The sequence below is a fragment of the Erpetoichthys calabaricus genome, chromosome 10 (assembly GCF_900747795.2).
Source record: "Erpetoichthys calabaricus chromosome 10, fErpCal1.3, whole genome shotgun sequence".
Lineage (NCBI taxonomy): Eukaryota > Metazoa > Chordata > Cladistia > Polypteriformes > Polypteridae > Erpetoichthys > Erpetoichthys calabaricus.
Genome location: NC_041403.2, coordinates 98955446 through 98976671, shown reverse-complemented (window position 1 = coordinate 98976671; position 21226 = coordinate 98955446). Strand labels below are relative to the sequence as shown.

General features: G+C 36.2%; 2 protein-coding genes across 2 annotated transcripts in view; one reads left to right on the top strand and one right to left on the bottom strand.

Annotated features, from left to right (window-relative positions):
• LOC114658415 (cadherin-4-like) overlaps positions 1-21226 on the top strand; it is a 2147065-nt gene that overhangs the window by 1801507 nt on the left and 324332 nt on the right. The gene's annotated exons all lie outside the window — the stretch shown is intronic.
• cables2b (Cdk5 and Abl enzyme substrate 2b) overlaps positions 1-21226 on the bottom strand; it is a 71753-nt gene that overhangs the window by 36925 nt on the left and 13602 nt on the right. The window contains exon 2 of the mRNA XM_028811667.2: positions 9792-9884. Within this exon, the coding sequence (XP_028667500.1) occupies positions 9792-9884 (93 nt within the window). The remainder of the gene's footprint in view (positions 1-9791; positions 9885-21226) is intronic.

Sequence of the window (21226 nt, the reverse complement as noted above, 5' to 3'; positions counted from 1 at the left end):
TTATTTTCTTCTTAATAAAAATTTAAAAGCGGTACTTCGCCGGTGCGAAGCGCGTGGATTTGACCGACTGACGCATACAGACATATTCATGAGTGCAGGTACTTCGGAAAGAAAGCACCGTGTAAACCTAAAGTTTAAATTAACTTCATAGACCTACAAAAGGTTGCCATTCATTTGAGGCAAGATTGCTTTTCTTCTGTACAACTATACGTTGCATTCTCAAGAGTGTGCTTGCACGGCTTCGGATATAGATATATATATAAATATATATATATATATATGTATGTCTATATATAAATATGTAAGCTTATAAGTACTGCCTTACTTCTCTTTAAGAAAGGAAGATGTAATGATACTTGATTTAAACGATTCCATGTCTCCTGGGTTTGCGTAGCTTATTGTCTAAAAAGGAGAAACCCTCATTTATAAAACTTTGCTGCAGATGACTTAGCTTATTGTCAATATCTTTACACGTTTTTTTAAGACTTATTGACTGAAACGGGCTTTCACGAAAAAAGTTAGGGCTTTGCTACAGGATACACCCTCCACAAGTTAAGCAAGTAAAAATAAAATATATATTTCTGTTTTATTTAAACCTTTTAAGTTCGTAAGCATAGCCCCATTTGGCTGTTTAATTTTTTTTTTTCTTTCTTCAGTAATATTTAATCTCGTTAAAGAAAAAGAACATATCCATTTTACTTTTTTTGTATCTCTGTAGTAATATTTTAGTGTAAAAGAATAATCAGTATTTAAACCTTTTATGTTACTTTATACATTTATTTTACACAATGTTGAAAAATTAATAAGAAAGCTACATATTTTGGCAGCTGCTGCTTTCATTTTCAATGAAATGAAAAAAGCTCTCCAAGAGAAAACGTCAATGAAGAAGAAACAGTTTGCACAATCTAAAAATCAGAAACCCTCATTTATAAAAGTTTGCTAAAGATGACTTAACTGAAAATAAATTAATAGTTCCTATGTGTATAATACATATTTATCTATTTTACTTATGCCTTTATTCCACCAACTTACAACATCTGAGATACAATTTGTTACATTACTTTTGTTTTTTGCAGCACAGGCAGGTGAAGTGACTTCCTCAGGGTCACACAGTGGTGTCAGTACCACGATTTGAACTGACAAGCTCCGGGTTTGCTGAAATATTACTGAAGAAAGAAAAAAAACGAAAACGGACAAATGGGGCTATGCATACAAATGTCCATCCGTCCATTATCCAACCTGCTATATCCTAAATACAGGAGCCACTAAGTAGATATGTATATATATATATATATATATATATATATATATATATATATATATATATATATATATATACACAGTATATATATATATATATATATATATATATATATATATATATATATATATATATATATATATATATATATATATACAGTTTATATATATATATATATATATATATATATATATATATATATAATATATATATATATATATATATATATATATATATGTGAATGTATGTATGTATATATGTATGTCTATATATATATATATATATATATGTAGATATGTAAATTTGTATATGTATATATATGTTTATGTGGATGTGTACATGTGTATATACGTATGTATATGTAGATATGTGTATATGTAGATATGTATATATATATGTATATGTATATATATGTTTATGTGTGTGTGTGTGTGTATATTATATATATATATAAAAGACAGCAACACTCATAACAATGACAACACAATTACATTGACAATCATGTTACGTTATTTTTAAAATGTTTCCTTTTTTTTTTTTCATAACCTCTTTAACACACTACTTCTCCGCTGCGAAGCGCAGGTATTTTGCTATTTATATATATATATATATATATATATATATATATATACAGTAATCCCTCCTCCATCGCGGGGGTTGCGTTCCAGAGCCACCCGCGAAATAGGAAAATCCGCGAAGTAGAAACCATATGTTTATATGGTTATTTTTAGAATGTCATGCTTGGGTCACAGATTTGCACAGAAACACAGGAGGTTGTAGAGAGGCAGGAACGTTATTCAAACACTGCAAACAAACATTTGTCTCTTTTTCAAAAGTTTAAACTGTGCTCCATGACAAGACAGAGATGACAGTTCTGTCTCACAATTAAAAGAATGCAAACATATCTTCCTTTTCAAAGGAGTGCAAAGCAAGCAGTCAAAAAAAAAATCAATAGGGCTTTTTGGCTTTTAAGTATGCGAAGCACCGCTGGTACAAAGCTGTTGGAAGGCGGCAGCTCACACCCCCTCTGTCAGGAGCAGGAAGAGAGAGAGAGAGAGAGAGAGAGAGAGAGAGATAGAGAGAGAGCCACAGAAAAACAAAGTCAAAAATCAATACGTGCCCTTTGAGCTTTTAAGTATGCGAAGCACCGGTGCAGCATGTCCTTCAGGAAGCAGCTGCACACAGCCCCCCTGCTCACACCCCCCTACGTCAGCGCAAGAGAGAGAGAGAGAAAGAAAGTAAGTTGGGTAGCTTCTCAGCCATCTGCCAATAGCGTCCCTTGTATGAAATCAACTGGGCAAACCAACTGAGGAAGCATGTACCAGAAATTAAAAGACCCATTGTCCGCAGAAACCCGTGAAGCAGCGAAAAATCCGCGATATATATTTAAATATGCTTACATATAAAATCCGCGATGGAGTGAAGCCGCGAAAGGCGAAGCGCGATATAGCGAGGGATCACTGTATATATATATATATATGTATGTATGTATGTATGTATGTGTGTGTGTGTATGTGTATATATATATATATATGTGTATATATATATATGTTGATATGTGTATATATATATATATGTATATATATGTGGACGTGTATATGTATATATATATATATATATATATGTAGATATGTATATGTATATATATATATATATGTAGATATGTATATGTATATATATATATATATATGTAGATATGTATATGTATATATATGTTTATGTGTGTGTGTGTGTGTATATTATTATATATATATATAAAAGACAGCAACACTCATAACAATGACAACACAATTACATTGACATTTTCTTTTTCATAACCTCTTTAACACACTACTTCTACGCTGCGAAGCGCGGGTATTTTGCTATTTATCTATATATATATATAAAGGAAAGTTGGGATCCGAGAGACTGTGTTTGTGGAGGGATGGAGAGTTAAGGCGGGTGTTGGAGTCACGTGATCATCTCCCCTCCCATTCACTTCATTTCGCTCCAAGCTGAGCTCCGCAGCTGGCGCGGTCTTGCTGTTCTTGATTTGCTTTTCACATGGCCAAGTATACGTTGCATGCTCAAGAGTAAGCTCAGCGCACAACTTAATCATATTACAACCGGAGGGGCGAACTGACAACATGGTATACAAAGAGATCCTTAACAAATAATTATTGGTATAATTTCCCTCAGTTTATTATTTAAAATTTTAAAGCAGTACTTCGCCACTGCGAAGCGCGGGTATTTTGCTATATATATATATATATATATATATATATATATATGTGAATGTATGTATGTATATATGTATGTCTATATTTATATCTATATATATATATATATATATATATATATATATATATATATATATATATATCTATATATATATATATATATATATATATATATATATATAGATGTAGATATGTAAATTTGTATATGTATATATATATATATATATATATATATATATATGTATATGTGGATGTGTGTATGTATATATATGTATATGTAGATATGTGTATATGTAGATATGTATATATATGTATATATGTTTATGTATATACAGTAATCCCTCGCTATATCGCGCTTCGCCTTTCGCGGCTTCACTCCATCGCGGATTTTATATGTAAGCATATTTAAATATATATCGCGGATTTTTCGCTGCTTCGCGGGTTTCTGCGGACAATGGGTCTTTTAATTTCTGGTACATGCTTCCTCAGTTGGTTTGCCCAGTTGATTTCATACAAGGGACGCTATTGGCAGATGGCTGAGAAGCTACCCAGCTTACTTTTCTCTGTCTCTCTTGCGCTGAGTTTCTCAGATCCTGACGTAGGGGGATTGAGCAGGGGGGCTGTTGGCACACCTAGACGATACGGACGCTCGTCTAAAAATGCTGAAAGATTATCTTCAGTTGCTATCTTTTGTGCAGCTGCTTCCTGAAACGACATGCTACACAGTGCTTCGCATACTTAAAAGCTCGAAGGGCACGTATTGATTTGTGCTTGAAAAACAAACTCGGTCTCTCTCTATGTCTCTCTCTCTCTCTCTCTCTCTGTCTGTCTGCTCCTGACGGAGGGGGTGTGAGCTGCCGCCTTCAACAGCTTTGTGCCGCGGTGCTTCGCATACTTAAAAGCAGCCCTATTGATTTGTTTGTTTTTCTGTCTATCTCTCTGACAGCCTGTGCTCCTGACACTCACTCTTTTGAAGAGGAAGATATGTTTGCATTCTTTTAATTGTGAGACGGAACTGTCATCTCTGTCTTGTCATGGAGCACAGTTTAAACTTTTGAAAAAGAGACAAATGTTTGTTTGCAGTGTTTGAATAACGTTCCTGTCTCTCTACAACCTCCTGTGTTTCTGCGCAAATCTGTGACCCAAGCATGACAATATAAAAATAACCATATAAACATATGGTTTCTACTTCGCGGATGGCTCTGGAACGCAACCCCCGCGATGGAGGAGGGATTACTGTATATGGTTACATAACCTCTTTAACACACTACTTCTCGGCTGCAAAGCGTGGGTATTTTGCTATATGTATATATATATATATGTGTCTGTATGTGTATATATATATATATATATATTTATATATATATATATATGTGTGTGTATGTATGTATGTGTGTATATGTATGTGTATATATATGTTGATATATGTATATATATATGTGGATGTCTATATGTATATATATATATATGTATATATGTAGATATGTGTATATGTAGATATGTATATAAGTATATATGTTTATGTATATATATGTTTACATAACCTCTTTAACACACTACTTCTTCGCTGCGATGCGCGGGTATTTTGCTAGTGTATATATATATATATATATATATATATATATATATATATATATATATATATGTAGATATATAGATATATGAATGGAAGAGAAGGTCTGTGATACGGTTTGCATATTTGCAGTTGGAGACCCACAATAGTTTTATTCCTGAGCTTTCAACCCCTATCAGGGGTCTTCATCAGAGGATAATGCTTAGACTTACAAGAATCAAAGGCAATATATAGCAACAAATTCGGGGGGGTTGGAGGTGACTTAGTAGATATATATATATATATGTGTATATATATATGTAGATATGTATATATATATATATATGTGTATATATATGTAGATATGTATATATATATGTGTCTGTGTGTGTATATATGTATGTGTGTATATATATATATATATATATATATGTATGTGTATATGTATATATGTATATGTGTGTGTGTATGTATGTGTATATATATGTTGACATATGTATATATATGTGGATGTGTATATGTGTATATGTATATATATATGTATATATATGTAGATATGTGTATATGTAGATATGTATATATGTATATTTATGTTTATGTGTGTGTATATTATATATATATATATAAGACAGCAACACTCATAACAATAACAACACAGTTACATTGACAATCATGTTACGTTATTTTTAAAATGTTTCCTTTTCTTTTTCATAACCTCTTTAACACACTACTTCTCTGCTGCGAAGCGCGGGTATTTTGCTAGTATATATATATATATATATATATATATATATATATATATATATATTTATATATATTAGGGGTGGGCGGTATGACCAAAATTCTATATCACGGTTTCACGGTATTCGACGGTATTTTTTTCCCTATGCATGAGTGAATGTTAACCACATTTTCCACTGCAATTACTGGCTAAGAATAACCTATTCCACTGTCAAGAGTATTGTACATTGTGAAAAAAAAAAACATTTTAATGTGCACACAAGTATTAATACAGTTTTGCATTGCCCCATAAAGTGATAGTTTTCAAGGGGGTGGCACTAATGGAGAAGGTATCACATTGCATGACAGATGCAGTCAAAATATAGAACCTTTTTATTGAACAAATTTTGCAAAAACAAACTATAATTTTGACAACATATTTTCAACCATACAAAGAGGCATTTAGACTTAGTAAAATATCCAGAAGTGCTTGTCAAAAATTGTATTGCACCGAATATGTCTTAGAAAAGGAATAAATAGTAAATATTTTTTGTAAACCAACTACACTTTCTGTTAATGTTAACAATCTCTGTCCACTGACACGTTAAAGTGACTTTTTAAACAACTTTATCATCATTAAACTGCATAATATTTAAACTAATAAATAATAACAATAAAATAAATAATAGTATTATTACTGATAGTTGCACTATTACTTCAAGACTTCAAGCCCAGTTGCATCACACAGTATTCACCAAATTAAAATAAAATAAAACAAGTGCAACTTGGTGATGACATCTTTACCAACTGAACCATCATTTAGGCAAACTGCATTAATATGGACCTTGCTTCAAGCTAAGCTATACTGGGAAGAAAAAAACAAACTATATGTCAAGAACAAAGTCAACATTTCCACTTTATTCTCGCCGTTTATGTAAAGATTAAAGTCGACATTTCCATTTTATTCTCGCCGTTTATGTTGAGATTAAAGTCGACTTTTCCATTTTATTCTCGCCGTTTATGTTGAGATTAAAGTCGACATTTCCACTTTATTCTCATAGTTTACTTCATAATTAAAGTAGAATGTCGTAAACTAAACTTCTTCCTAAAATCAATGTGTAATCAATTACTTAATTTACCCAGTCATAAATTAATGCAGCACATTAAATGCTTTGTGTTACATTCCCCGACCCAGTGGTTAATCACTACGCTTCTTAAACTGACTTCCTCCGCACTAAGAGAAGACAGCGATCACCATACAGAATCCATTCACTTCATGATATTCCTGCTTTCTGAAAATTTAGAATGCTAAGATAAACACTTGATATAATTTTCATGATGAAATGCATTAAAGCAGGTATTACACATGAACGGTAGTGAGGCGGTAGTGCTGCTCCCTCGCAGTAAGGGGTCCCCAGGTGTATGTTCAATGTAGAGAACTTTATGGCAGGTGTGACGAGGCTCCAAAAAACTGGATGTATGAATAGCTATCGCACAGGTTTAACTTAAATATTGTGTAAATGTTGGGTTTGTGATCTGCTGGTCGGAGACACGAACACAGAATTCAATGCATGTTCTTCTGAGCGGGCTATCTTTATTGCATGCATGCTGTCTCTATCTGACGTACCAAAACCTCAGTTCCTACCCTTCCTTTTTCTTTCACCACATAACCAATCACCACACGATAAACGTCTTTGTGAAATTAAAACTAGTTATAAACTTAGCCCACGGAGTGTTCAGAACTTAACAAATATCTTCGTTATACATGTTTAATTATGCCATCCATTCAGAGTTGCGCCCATCTCTGAACGAGTCGCCAGCACATCGCAGGATGAATACAAGCAAAACATACACTAGCAGGGTCAATATAGCACAACAAAACCCCACATCCTACATGACTTTGAAAGGAAACTGAAGCACGCCGAGTAAACCCACCAGAAAAACATGCAAATGCAAGGCAGGCACGCCACCGTGCCCCCATATGATTAATGCATGCTTTAATGCATTTCACCATGAAAATTATATTAAGTATTTATCTTAGCATTCTAAATGTTCAGAAAGCAGGAAGATCATGAAGTGAATGTATTCTGTGCAGCGATCGCTGCCGGTGCCTCCTCTTAGTGCAAGAAGAAGTCAGTTTAAGAATCACTTAACACAAAGCATTTAATGTGCTATATAACTTATGACAGGGTTTGAGAAAATCTAGTAAATTAAATATTCATTTTACGATGAAGTTTAGTTTACGATGTTCTACTTTAATGACAAATTATGATAATAAAGTCAACATGTCGACTTAAATCTTGACATAAACGGCGAGAATAAAGTAGAAATGTCGAGAATAAAGTCAACATGTCGACTTTATTCTCGTCATAAGCGTCAAGATTAAAGTGGAAATGTCGAGAATAAAGTCAACATGTCGTCACACTATTACACAGTACCCAGGTACATTACACTGTATTGAAAACAAATAAAACAAGTACAACTTGGCTTGCAGTATTATCCTGTAGTTGTCATTATGGGGTGTTGTGTGTAGAATTTTGTGGAAAAAAATGAATTTAATCCATTTTGGAATAAGGCTGTAACATAAAATGTGGAAAAAGTGATGCGCTGTGAATACTTTCCGGATGCACTATATATATATATATATATATATATATATATATATATATATATATACACACAGTATATATGAGTTACCATATTTTGATAATCCTTGTGATTCACTTGCATTACTCTGTTTCTTAAAAATTAATATACAGGCAGTCCCCGGGTTACGTACAAGATAGAGACTGTAGGTTTGTACTTAAGTTGAATTTGTATGTAAGTCGGAACAGATACATTATTTTAATAAATGCTATTTTTGACCGACTGTAACCAAGTACTCTGCCAATGAATGATGGAGTTTCACCTTTCTTTGACCTTTTTATTATTTCTACTTTATTTTCAGTGGTGATGGTTTTTCTCTTCTTTACTGTATCACCAGCACTTGCATCAGATTTGTGTTTCAGAGACATTCTTGAAGGGTGAAGACAAAAGGTTAAGATGAGCTCTTCTTCACAGCACTGTACACGTTATCACAGCAGGAAGGCACCAGTCATCAACACATCTGATGTACTGACAAGAGACAACTTCCTGCTATGTGCGTAACACTAAAAGCAGGCATGCTATTGAGAATGAATGGGGGTGGCGAGGGGCGGTTCATCACCAGCCCAACTCACAGTCACCTCCACTATAGTATGCTGTAGAACAAACACGGTGCGGCCAAAGGCGAATAGTGAATCACCCAACCCCAATTCAACAGGCAGCCATCCGAGGCACACTACAATGCTACTACCCCCGCCGCCCCGTTCAGCCACAACTGGGTCACCGATTGCAGCATTACCAGCCGTGTGTGCTGGGTGGGCAGTGAAACGCCCCCATCTGCTCCATCCAGCCTGCGTCCAGTCAGGAGCAGTAGCTGATGCAGCGGCATAGTGGGCGAGCAGCAAACCATCGTCCTGCACACGAGCGATAGCTGTGGCTCCGGTGACTATGGACCACGGGTCACCGCTTGCTGCCAGAAGCCACCCGAAGGACAGTACACTGCGCAAGCAGCGAAATCGCCCCCCTCCAGCCACCGCTTGCAGCATCCTCAGGCCAAAGATGACGGAGCGGCAGTTACTGAGACGCATGCGTCGCAGCTGCATCCTCGTTTGTAAGTCCTAGGTCGTGTGTCCGTAATATGGGGACTACCTGTTCTTTAGTTACCTTCAGACTCACCTCCTACAGCGGAGAAACGTAAGGTAAATAAAGCAGAAGCCTTACCAAATTATTTCATTTCATGATTGCCAAAGGCAAGACTGATAATTAAATTTATCATATTTCCTACTGTATAGTATAATTATTTTATTATTAAAATTTTACAGCTCGAGCACAGGCAGTTTAAATTGCTTTAAGCAGCAATCTTGAACTTTCAAGTCCAGTTCCTTCACCGCCACACACCTCCCAGAATAACTATGAATATAGACCACAGGGAAGTAAAAAATAAATGCATATATACCTGCTACTTCTGATGTCATATTGCCGCATATTCTTGATAAAATGTACTTTCTTTAGACCCCTTGGATGCGAAGATGCTGACAAGTTTCGGCATCTAAACAAAAGTAAAGGGTATAATGAGACAAAAAGGAAAGATTCATTTATAAACTATGCAAACCTTATAAAACAGACTGGAAAGCATTAAATGATGATTTTCCATTGCATTAAGTCAAATTAAATAATACAGTTTCCAAATTAAAATAATAAAATTGATAATAAATTATACATACAAAGACTTTTGATTCCCTCACAGAATGAACTGTGCATTCATATATTCTAATCTTGCTGCCCTAAAAAACCCTCAGATATTTAATTTGCAAAGTGCAGACTCAAAATGCTTTCACTAGTTTACTGGTAAAATACAATTACAAGCTTTACAACGTACATAATGCACACACACATAAATATTAATTTAGGTTAAACACATATGAATTTTCAAAATGATAACAATATAGAAAATTAGAATAAGAAAGCCTTTATTGTGATTGTATCAGTAAAATTAAATTATAAAAGCTGATATTATTACTGAGAGATTTTGTTATAGAGATATGATCCACCATGTAAATAGACTAAGATTACTTTAAAACCTGCCTATTCAAATGGCAGCCCGCGACCACATGCGGCTCAAAAGCAACCTCCAAGAGACCCACTGGCCCAGCCTGTGGTCACGTCAGAAACACAGAGAAAAAACGAGAAAGACACATTTTGCGAGCCTTCAAAAATTCCTATATAAACTCCTACAGTAGTACAGACTATGAATGCAACACTCTGCATAGCCTAGTATCTTTCTGCTGCATTGTGTGTCTGGAAGTGATGGTAGAATGTCTTTGATTCAGTGCTTTTTTTTTGTGATGAGTCCTCGGCTGCTACAGCTGGTTGTGGCATCAACTACATAGTAAATGATTCTATAATTAATTGTGAGCTGAGTCTTAGTTATACTTCAGTTTCATCAAGTAAGTGCAAATGTGGGTGTTCGCAGATTGTTACACCAATTAGAGCCTCCTTACTTGCAAGCATCGTCTTTGCACTTCTCTTCATATGACTGGTGGACCCTTCACTAACACACTTTGATCCTGTGGATTCATGGCTGTTACGAGGACAATGATCAGCCATTGACACTCAAAGCACAGAACGAATCAGAAAGATTGCATTTGACAAAAACATGCAAAAAGTTTTGAATTTTCTTTGCAGGACTATGTAACTTTTTTGTAGAATGTAGAGCTCGTTATTATCCTGTGGTTAATATTCTTCGTTTTCGGAAATTGTATGTTTGTAATTTTAAACTAACAAGCACAATATTATGCTGCACAATATGCCTACACAGGTGGTGCAATCATATTGCCACTGTCTTGCAATCAGGAGATGTTGGGTTCATGTTCCGGGTCCTCCCTGTGGGAATTCACAAAGCGTCGTGGGTAAAGTGCTATATAAATGTGAAGACTTGTTATTATTATACTTGGTGAGCTCTCAATTTCAAATTTGAAAAGATATATAGTGCTAGGACTCTCGGCCTCTATATACCTTCACAGTTCCTCAAACATGATTCAAATGCACAGTATGCATACCGCCACCTTTTTGTTTACAAAAAAGGCACTGCTAATCACACATGTGGTGATTTAAAGTGAACCTATGTTACCTCAGTGTGCAGTAGACGCTGTATTCATATGCATTAGCTATTGTTATCACTTGTTATGGGTTTGTGCACTGACAGCTTTGAGAACATTGATAGTTTATTTTTTATTCTGCTAAATGCACTTTGTGATGTGCCTGGGTCATATATGTTAAAAAAATTATTTTATTTTTAAAAGGGAACAAATGTTATTTCTGTACTGTGCACTATTTTGTTTTTACACACTTTGCGATGTGCTTAGGTCAGATATGACTAAAATGTTTATGTTTCCACTTCAAAAGTGGAAAAAAGTATTACTACTACCTCCAATTCTGTTCATTTACAGCTTTTTTTTAATTTTTTTTTTATGCACTTTTTGATTTGCTTGTGTCAGATGTGACCAAATTTAAAAGGGAAACAAGGAAAAAACATTACTTGGTTTTCAATACGTTCATTTGTGTTGGCTTAACATTTCTTATTACCGGCTGCTTACCGGACACTGAAAATGACAGGACCAGCTAAATTTCTTGGTTTGAAAATCTGGCCCAACTGAATTTATAATTGAATAGTCCTGCTTTAAAACATTTAATACAGCTGTGTAATTAAGACTTCCACACAGGAAAAGTTACAAAAGTCTACATTATCTTTATGAATCTGGATAGCTGCTTTTTTATTATAGATTTCATGCACAAACACACGCATATACAGCGCCAAAAGTCAAATCCTTGACTACATCTCAAATTTTACTCAATGACAAACCCCAAAATGGAATTTTTTCTTTTGTGAAATTATTTATTCCACAAACCAAAACTCAGAATTATTACTTTTTTTATACAAATGTGGCATACGCGGAGTCAATGGGAGAGTGTTAATTTCGTTGAGAGGTTTACTTATCTCAGCAGCAACATTAATGTCCCTGCACTACAAAAAATCAGTGTGAGAAAAAATAAATAAAAAACAAGAAAAAGGTATTAGAATCAAGCAAAATTATCTGCCAATATAGTGAGAAAGTTTAACTTGTTAAATTTTCTAAAAATGAGATTATATATCTTACACATACAAATCTACTCAAGTCAGTGATTCTTAAAATAAAAAAACAAGATCTATTATATCTTTTCAAGATTGTCTGGCTTGTTAAGATTTCACTTTTTACAGTGTGGTGACTCTTCCTATGAAGTCAGTAGCCAGATTGGGAAACCATGGGGGGTCATGAGGTCACTGGAAAGTTGTGTGTGGCACTCCCGATATCTTTGCAAAAGGACAAAGGTCCAAGTCTTTAGAGTCCTGGTGCTTCCTGTTTTGCTATTTGGTTGTGAGACATGGACGCTATCCAGTGACCTGAGACAAAGATTGGACTCCTTCGGTATTGTGTCTCTTTGAAGAATCCTTGTGTGCTGTGGTTTGACTTTGTGTCGAATGAGTGGTTGCTCACAATGTGCCAAATGAGGCACATTGCTTGCATTGTGAGGGAGAGTCAGTTACGGCATTACAGCCATGTCCCGTGATTCCCCTATGGTGATCTGTATCGCAGGATCCTCACTGATCCCTCATTTCCAGAGCATGGGACTGGACCATGTGTTTGCTTGGAGAGGGTTGCCAACTGGGATCTCAAGCTATTTCTTTGTGTAGTGTGTGCAGCAATGCATTGTACCAGTGCATACTCCCCAACCTAACTTGACCTGATCTGTGGCATTGTTGGAAGAAGAGGAGGATAAAAAAGTAGAAGGAGCCAGAGTCAGGTAGCTGAGACTGGACTAAAAGCACACCAATCAACTAAAAACTAAAAAAAGATTGCTGCAAAACATTGGCATATATGAGAGGGTGGCACAAAAGTTGACATAACATAAAACAACCACATGAAAGGAAAGAAAATGCAAATAATCCAGTTGCAAATTGGGAAAATGTTTTATGGTCAGATGAAAAGAAGACAGAACATTCTGGCCAAAATCCAGTGGTATGTGCAGTGCAAAAATAATACTGCCCACAGCTCAACAGTATACTGTAACTACAAGTTATGTATGGTGGTGGCAGCAATTTGTTATGAGGATTTGTTTCATCAGCAGGTAATGGACGCCTCACTAAAACAAAAGGAATGGATGGGGGCAAGCAAAATAGAGCAATAGGTTTTAAAGTGAGATAAATTCCTGAGCCTGAAACTTTGGACTGGAGATTTATACATATGCCACAGTAACCAAAATAACATAAAAATAAATTTGTACAATATTTTTTAAATTATTATAAATTATACAAACAATAAGTATATTTTAATAAACACATACAATGAACATGTTTCAAGTTTGTCTTTTTACTATGACAGATGAGGACTTAGCTAGTGCAATACAAGAGCTGTGTTTCCCCTTGGACAATTTTCTGCACTGTAACAATAAAATAGGTTTTATTGGCTTGGAGGGTTACACTTATTAAATTTATTCACAGATATTTTTGCTCATAAAATCATAGTTAAAAAATAAAAATAACTGTCTCATGAACTAGTGAACAAGTTTATTCATAACATTTTTATTTACATAAACATTTTAAATATCCTTTTTAACAACACGGTTTTCAAATCAGACTTGTCAGCAAATTACTTTATCAGGTTTGAGTCAAATTTGCAGTTGTGAGATTTATGTTTGCATCAGTATATGGAGAAAACATTAGCAGGTGAATAATACTAACTGGAGAGCAATATTTAATAGACAAACCAAATTAATTGCTTTTTCAAATGTTACATGCTTCTGATGCTTTAATTATTCAAATCTCTTTCTAATTTTTATTTTAACATTTATCACACATTTAGGGATACCTCTACAGTGTATAAAATCTAATTTGTCAACTGAAGATTAATTCACTATTTCAAAATTCCTGTACAATTTCATTTGATCTTTTTTTATTTTTTCATGGTACCTCAGGCACTGTTATTGCTTGACTGACCTTAACTGAAATAAGTACTGGTAATTGGAAAGTGTAGCCTATTGCTCCCATACCATTTGCACATATGCATTTTTTGTGCTTTTCCTACACTGATCACATTTCAGTTGTTATACTAATGAACATTACTTTGGCTTCAATAACCCAACTAATGGCACAAACTTAGTATTTGCTGATTTGCTTTCAGCAGTGAAGTATGCTAATTTCAGCAGCCTGAATAATTATGTATCTCTGAGATTATTCAATTGTATTAACAAACTGTGTTATTAGATGGGTCTTGTGCGAGAAATATAAGCTGAACCACATGAATATCTGGCCAATATGGAGATTTTGAAACTAAATAAAGTAGGTAATTTTGGAATGAACCTATGAAGCAGTTCGTAATGTCACAGTTGAACTGGAAAAGTTGTTTAAGAAATCGTTAGCAGTGTCCATTAGTTATAGAATGAATGCAAATTTATTCTTGCTATCGTTTCTAACTCTATAATTCAAAATGCATGATGCTGCAAGTTAAAATAATTGCATTTCACAGTTGATTAGTCATATAATCATGCTCTCACACCATGAATGAATCATACATTTTTATCTTTGATCTAATGCCACAGTGTGGCACAAAAGGCACTAACACAACCCCATTTTAAACTGAAAGAGCAGTGGGTTTTTCCCGCTTTCTTAAATGTGATGATATCTAGGGCAATCATGCTCATACTGTATATGGCTGCATGCCTGGATCAAAATCAAATGAGTCTTCTTTTGCTTCTGCCAACTCTGGAAAAATAAATGAGCCACAGGATAAGCCATATTATCAAGAAATGCATTTCTACAGTGTAATAAAAGCCAATTCTAACTATATGAAAGCTAGTCCTCTGCTTCCTTTTTACTTATATTTACTTTTAATTACTTATTTGGCGGACATTCTTTACCAAGAGCAACTTGCAATGTTTATGATACAATTGGCTACATTTCTGTTGGTTTCCCAATTTGAGCACCGGCAGGTCAAGTGATATGCTTTAACCACTACACCACACTGCCTTTCAGTTTTAATCGGCGGGTTAGGAAGTGTGCTAGCCATCCATGCACGTCATAGTTTACATCACCATCTTGATTCTTGGGATTTGAGATCTTTCAATAGCTCAATACTAGACCAGTAATGACAACTGTCCAGTCTTTTTCTAATGATTTTTACAAAAGCAGACGTATTTTTTCATGATATGTATCAATGTATGATGCATGTCTGCAAAAACATTTAGAAAGAAGCTAGGAGGTACATTTGGTTGTGTATAAAAAAAATAATTCAATCACTATTTACAATACAAGCTGTGAACAGCATATATTTGTCAGATGGTGATAAAGATGCCATGACTAGGTGTCATATTGAGTACTAAGTACTTAGTTCCATGCAATGAACACAAAAAGCAACAAACGTTGGCTATAATACAGTTTCCATCAATATTAGATTTTTGGACTTAAAAAAATCAATGTGCTAGCACAAATAAGACTTTGAATATAAAAAATCTAATTTCTGCAAGTTTTGAAACAGGGTGCCAAATCAGAACAATTGCACGCATTTTGAATATAGAAAATTATGCAACTAACACAAACCACCAATTAAAGAAAACAAATGTGCAAATGTAAAACAACATTTTTCCTTACACTTCCATTCAAAAAGTGTCTTCTGGTACAAAGAACATTATCCAGTTTCATCAGCTACACTGAATTGGAAGAAAATCAGAACACAATAAAGACAGAGTGCTAGCTGTTAAATCCACTGAGTTCCACAGTACAGCAAAATATTAAATTATCCGCAAACACTACTGCTTTACAAAAATAAGAATATTATTAAAGAATGTGAAAAATCCTATTAGTTTCAAATCTATAAAATCCTGCAACAAAGAATTTGTATAATGGCTTTATAATGGCTTTAGAGCACATTATGGTTCATCCTAATCACAGCAGATTCAAAGACAGAACATTACATATTTGTTTCTTTTACAAACTTATTTGCACAAAACTGATTCAACAATCAGAGAAAATGATTTCCTTCAAACAACAGCTGTATGAGATAAATCAAATTAGGTGGTAAAAAGGAGTCACCATGGAACAGCTTAAATACTTTAATCACAAGATCAACGAGATACAGCTTTATATCAAAAGCTAGGATTAATGTTAACTGATGCGTTAAGTTAGTAAATAGGTCATTCGCCTTCTGCTAATGCATTAGTAACAGATCAATGTAGAAAATGAAGCACTGATATATGTTACTGTACACCCATACATTCTGCAAAAATAGCTTACTATACAGAATGAAGTGGGCCAAAGCATTTTGCTTTTTTTCCTTTGTATTTCGATTTTTCTTTTACATTCCTCTGTATTGATTATGAAGTAAATAGTTGTTATCTGTTATGTTATTATTTGTTTGACTGAACAGTATGCCATTGAAATTTTCTATTTTTTTTTTTTTTTAAGAAAAAAAAATTATGCAGACAATAGCAAGGGATACATGAACTAAAATATACTACTGAACAGTTTAAAACAAGTTTTAGTTATATAGGAAATTAAAATGTAACTAAAAATAAACCAATAACAGGAGGTAAAATCAGCAAAACACAGCAGAAATAGTTTACAGCTTGACAGAGAACAACAGATTTTTGATTCCAGGCAGGCAAAAGATCTAGAGTAGGCACCAAAGATGAACCTGGTTTTAGTTATAACAACATTAGGTTAAAAATCATAAAGAAAACCCCATGATTCCATTTGCAATGCTTACTGTGCTTTAACCAATTTAATTAACTTAACTGACAGGGAAGAAAAGCAGAACAGTGATTGCTAATTAGATTGAGTGGGTTTGGAAATATTTATTATGCAGATTTTTGTTTAACTATTTTTGGGGTGTTTGCCCTTTATACATAGAAAGATATTGACTTTTTACTGTGCTACTAATATTCACTTTGGGGAAGATGTATGTGATTGTCTACTGAGAATTAATTTTCATAACATTTTTAAAGTGGATGTCCTGTTTAGCAAACAAATATGAAAGAGTTCAGTTTCAATTTTATTGCTATACTTAATTTGTCTCTTGAGAATCTAAGGTCCTGATGTCTAACAATCAGGTCAGGTTGGGGAGCATGCACTAGTACAGCATGTTTCCACACTCACCAACACGAGGTAACAGCTAAGGATCCTGCAGAAATGACCATCTATCTACCGCAGCCAGGTGTTACATGGGTGTCCCCTTGGCATGGTCCAGCCGGTCAGCTCCTCAACAATGAGAATCCTGTGAGCCAGATTAACCTCTGGGAATCGCACCACATAGCCGTAGTGACGTAACTGACACTCACTCACAATGCATGTAATGTGCCTCATTTGGGCCTCTGTGAGCAACTGCCCATTCAACACAAAGTTAAACTAGTGGTACCCTAGGATTCTGAAGAGACACAGTACTGAAGGAATCCAGTCTTCATCTCAGTTCACTGGATTCAGTCCATGTCTTACAAATATATAGCAAAATGGGTGGCACCAGGATTCTAAAGACTTAGACCTTTGTCCTTTTGCAAAGATAACGGGAGCAAAACACACCCTTTTCCAGCAACCTCATGACCCACCCATACTCTCCCAATCCATCTATTGACTTCATAGGAAAAGTCAACAGAGACATGAATGTTGCTGCTGAGGTAAGCAAATCTCTTAAAGAGGTTGACATTCTCTCAGCAGGCAGACAGCCTAGATCTTGTTTTTTTTTTTTATCCAGGACACTTGCAAGCCCAGGCACTCAGACTCCTCAATAAATCTCTTGAGAGCCCAGATCAGAACCTCCATTGATTCCACAAAGATCACAGCATCATCGAACAAAGTCAAGATCAGTGAAAGAAACTCTGCTGATATTTGTGCTTGCACTCCATGAGAACCTTTAGGGCAGGGATGTGGTCAATGGTAGACTTCTTACGCGTGAAACCAGACAGCTCCAGTCACTGGTATGTGAGCAAGTTATCACAGATTCTATTGTGGATGACCCTTGCAAGGACCTTACCCAGCACCAAGAGCAGTGTTATCCCCCTATAGTTGCCGCAATCCAGGCTATTACCTTTCCCTTTCCAGATAGGGACAACAAGTCCCATTTTCCAGATGATGCCTGAAAGTGCAAACAGGACTACTTTCTGCTTTCCATGGGAGTAGCTCTGCTGCAGCTGCCCACAAGTAGGCTGCTCGCATTATGAAGGGGATGGGGGTAAAGACCTCAGGATTCTCATATTCAGAAGAGTCAAAACTCAGGCGGCCGAGGTGTCTCCCACTGCACGACAGCACTCAGGTCCCAACTTGAGATGTCCCATCTGGGTAGGCGCGTGGAACATCTTATCTCTTCACCATGATCAGAGGTGGGTAGTAACGAGTTACATTTAATCCGTTACATTTACTGGAGTAACTTTTTTAAAAAAATTGTACTTCTAAGAGTAGTTTTACTGCACCATACTTTTTACTTTTACTTGAGTACATTTGTGAAGAAGAAACACTACTCTTACTCCGCTACATTGGGCAACACTCGAATCGCTACTTTTTTCCATTATATACGCTATATTTTTGCCAGAGAGAAGTCACCAGTGGATCTACTGCATGACTGTTTCACCAATCAGACGTAGCAACAAAAATCACATGACTATGTTTCACCAATCAGACATAGCAACAATAATCACATGACTTTGTTTCACCAATTAGACTTAGCTATGGAGTCACATGACCACACACAAACTTCCTGCATCTGCAGCCTGTGAGAGACTTTTAGTCATGCAGGAATCCTGTTCACTGCTAAACGGTCACAGCTTTACTGCAAGAACCTTGAGAACCAACTCCTGCTGAAGCTTAACCATCACTTCACTCAGTGGAGAACAAGCAGGTTTTAACCAAACATGCACAGACAATCATAGTAAAGTGAGACTTCTTGTACATGCACAAGCTGCCTTGTTCTAATGTTATTTTCTATTAGCTGTGCTATTTGGAAGGCAAGTGTGTGACAATGCTGGTCCCCTACAGACTCTTTTCTTTTCTCCTTTTCTTTGATTCCCCCTTCTTTTTTTTTGTGCCGACCCGTATATATACACTCCCGTCTCCGTGGGCCTTAATCACATGCCGCAGAAAGCAATGAAGCAATTGAGAAGGATCGCACCCGCATGTGCAGGTGTGACTCGCTCCAACTACCTCATTAACTCCTCGCAGTCGTGCAATTGCGCCTACGGAGAGTGACACAGCTTTATGGATTTAAAACTGGCCTTTACTTCTACTTAAGTAATATTATTTTAAAGTAACGTTACTCTTACTTGAGTACAATTTTTGGCTATTCTACCCACCTCTGACCATGATGATCATTCTTCTCTATTGTTGGAGGAGCTTCATAAACTCCGCATTTCAGTGGTGGTACTCTCTGAGGTGCGCAGACCTAGGACTACCCAGATCTCTGTAGGCAGGTACACCTTTTTTGGTCTGGTTGCTCTGATGGCTGTCATACCCAGGGAGTAGTTGTTGCTGTGGCAGATCAGCTCCTTCAGATGGTGTCCAATATCGCTCCTTTCAACTAGCATATTATGAGACTCAGATTAAGGCACTCTCTGGGTGCCTTGTCTGTTGTCTCAGTGTATGCTCAGACTGCGGTGAGTGATGTCTTGGTGAGGGAGACATTTTATTTGCAGCTTCGTTCAGTGGCTGATGAGTTCACCTTGTGGGCACCTCTTTGGTTATTGGAGACTTCAAAGCATCCACTGGCACTGCCAGTGCAGGCTATGAGGATTGTGTTGGCCCCCATGGGTCTGGCAACCATGGTGAAAGTGGCTCCATGTTACCTGACATTGCCAAAAGTCAGGGGCTATGGATCACTGGATCCTGGTTCCAGAACTCTGCGCTGCAACGTTGGGACTTGGTACTGCAATACTGGTGGTGAAGTGAAGGATATTGATCACATCCTTGTGGGCAGATGCTAGAGGCTCCTACAGAACTGCAGGGTCACCAGAAGTGCCCAGTTTGTGAATTCTGACTTGTTGTTGCTACTCTGAAGGTCCAGGCTAAGGAAAATGAGGCTGGACCTTGCCAGACTCCAAGATCTGGCTATTTCTAATGAGTTTGCACTCAGTTTGTGTGTGGAACTTACAGACTTTGGAGAGACTGTTGATCCTAATGTGATGTGTGAGACATTTCGTGACAACATTCTGAAGGTTGCTGAAGATTGTGCTGGTGTTCCCAGAAGAAGGTAGTTTATCTCACCCTGGATATCATCAGGAGGGGTTGCAGTGCGCGGCTTGATGGCAACTCCTGTCTGTACTGGGAACTGAGAAGGACGGCTGCGAGAGCTCTGAGGGCAGATAAGGAGGCATTTGTTAGAGGGATCTGTGAGCAAGTCACCCATGATCTATGGTCTAGTGGCCCATATCCTGCTTACAGAGGAATCGAAGCATTATGTACATCTGAATCTGTTCCTCGGAGAGTTGCAGTCAGAGCGGGTGATGGAATGGTCCTTAAGGATGATGCTGCAATTGTGACCCACTGGGCTGGCTACTTTGAGCAGCTGTTTAAAGCTGATCTCCAGTCTAGGACATCGGACCTCTCTACGCCCATGGTTCTTGTGGCTGATCCTCCAATTAGCTGTGAACCACCCAGTGACACTAAGACTGAACAGGTGGTTCATCTGCTGAGGGCAGGGAAGGCTGCAGGGATCTGTGGAATCTGGGGTGAACTTGTCCAAGCTGATTGTAATGCTGTCTTCCTGGCATTTCAAGCAATCTTTACTTCCAATGTCTAACAATAATGTGTAAATATTAAAATATCCAAATGTAAAGCAGCTACCTTTGAAATGAAACACTGCATTATATCTGAAACAT